This window comes from Cyprinodon variegatus, unplaced genomic scaffold (genome assembly GCF_000732505.1).
Source record: "Cyprinodon variegatus isolate N-32 unplaced genomic scaffold, C_variegatus-1.0 Scaffold1268, whole genome shotgun sequence".
Taxonomy (NCBI): Eukaryota; Metazoa; Chordata; class Actinopteri; order Cyprinodontiformes; family Cyprinodontidae; genus Cyprinodon; species Cyprinodon variegatus.
Window position 1 is genome coordinate 86,427 of NW_015151721.1, and position 875 is coordinate 87,301.

Genomic DNA, 875 nt, shown 5'->3' on the forward strand with positions numbered 1-875 from the left:
CCTACGACTTTAACAAGATCCCCATCAGAAAATGAACTTTGTTTTCTTTTACCCCAGTGAAGTCCAGCTGGAGCAGAACGCCAGGAACAGACGGCCCAGCCTCAGCCCCATCATCATCCGGCAGCAGGAGCAGGAGCAAAGGGCCAAGATGGCCGCCAGTGCCCCCGTTGATATTACACAGGTCATGAGCAAACTCAGCAAGCAGGGCAAGGAGATGGGTCCTCGCCATTCCAAGTGAAAACCCCTCCTGTTCAGCGACAAGGATTAGAATGTCTGCTTTTTTACTTTTGCAATGTCTAATTTTTTTCAATTAAAGCTGTTAATATTTAGATAGACTTCCTTTTTATGGTGTCAGCATTCTGCCAAAAGTCCACAAATACAGTAAATATTCCTAGGAGCAGCTTTACTTCATTTGGGAATGCTCAAAGGAGTTTTTGTGCTTGTGGACTTTTGGCAGAATTCTAACGGCATACATTTTGCTCTCGAATTTTGTCAATAATAAAAAAAAGAAATATATGATAGTAAAGCTATTACTTTGAGGAAATACATCTACTGTGAAATATATCAAAGGAGTGATAACCTGGATCCTTCTGGATAGATGGTTGGCAACATTAGGGCTAATGTTAGCATAATGATAGCAACGCAGGCTAATGTTAATGTGATGATAGCAAGGCGGGCTAATGTTAGCATAATGATAGCCAGCCTGGGTAATGCTAGCAAAACTGGCTAATGTTAGCATGATGATATCAACACAGGATAATGTTAATATGATGATAGCAAGGCGGGCTAATGTTAGCATGATGATAGCCAGCCTGGGTAATGCTAGCAAAACTGGCTAATGTTAGCATGATATTAGCAACACAGGCTAATGTTAA

General features: G+C 41.4%; 1 protein-coding gene across 2 annotated transcripts in view; it reads left to right on the top strand.

Annotated features, from left to right (window-relative positions):
- Positions 1-875, top strand: part of rgs9 (regulator of G-protein signaling 9) — a 31,452-nt gene that overhangs the window by 27,292 nt on the left and 3,285 nt on the right. The window contains exon 17 of one of the 2 annotated variants that reach the window (XM_015401859.1): positions 58-181. In XM_015401859.1, the coding sequence (XP_015257345.1) occupies positions 58-181 (124 nt within the window). Of the gene's footprint in view, positions 1-57; positions 803-875 lie in introns of those variants that run through there. The other variant, XM_015401860.1, reaches the window with a different exon arrangement.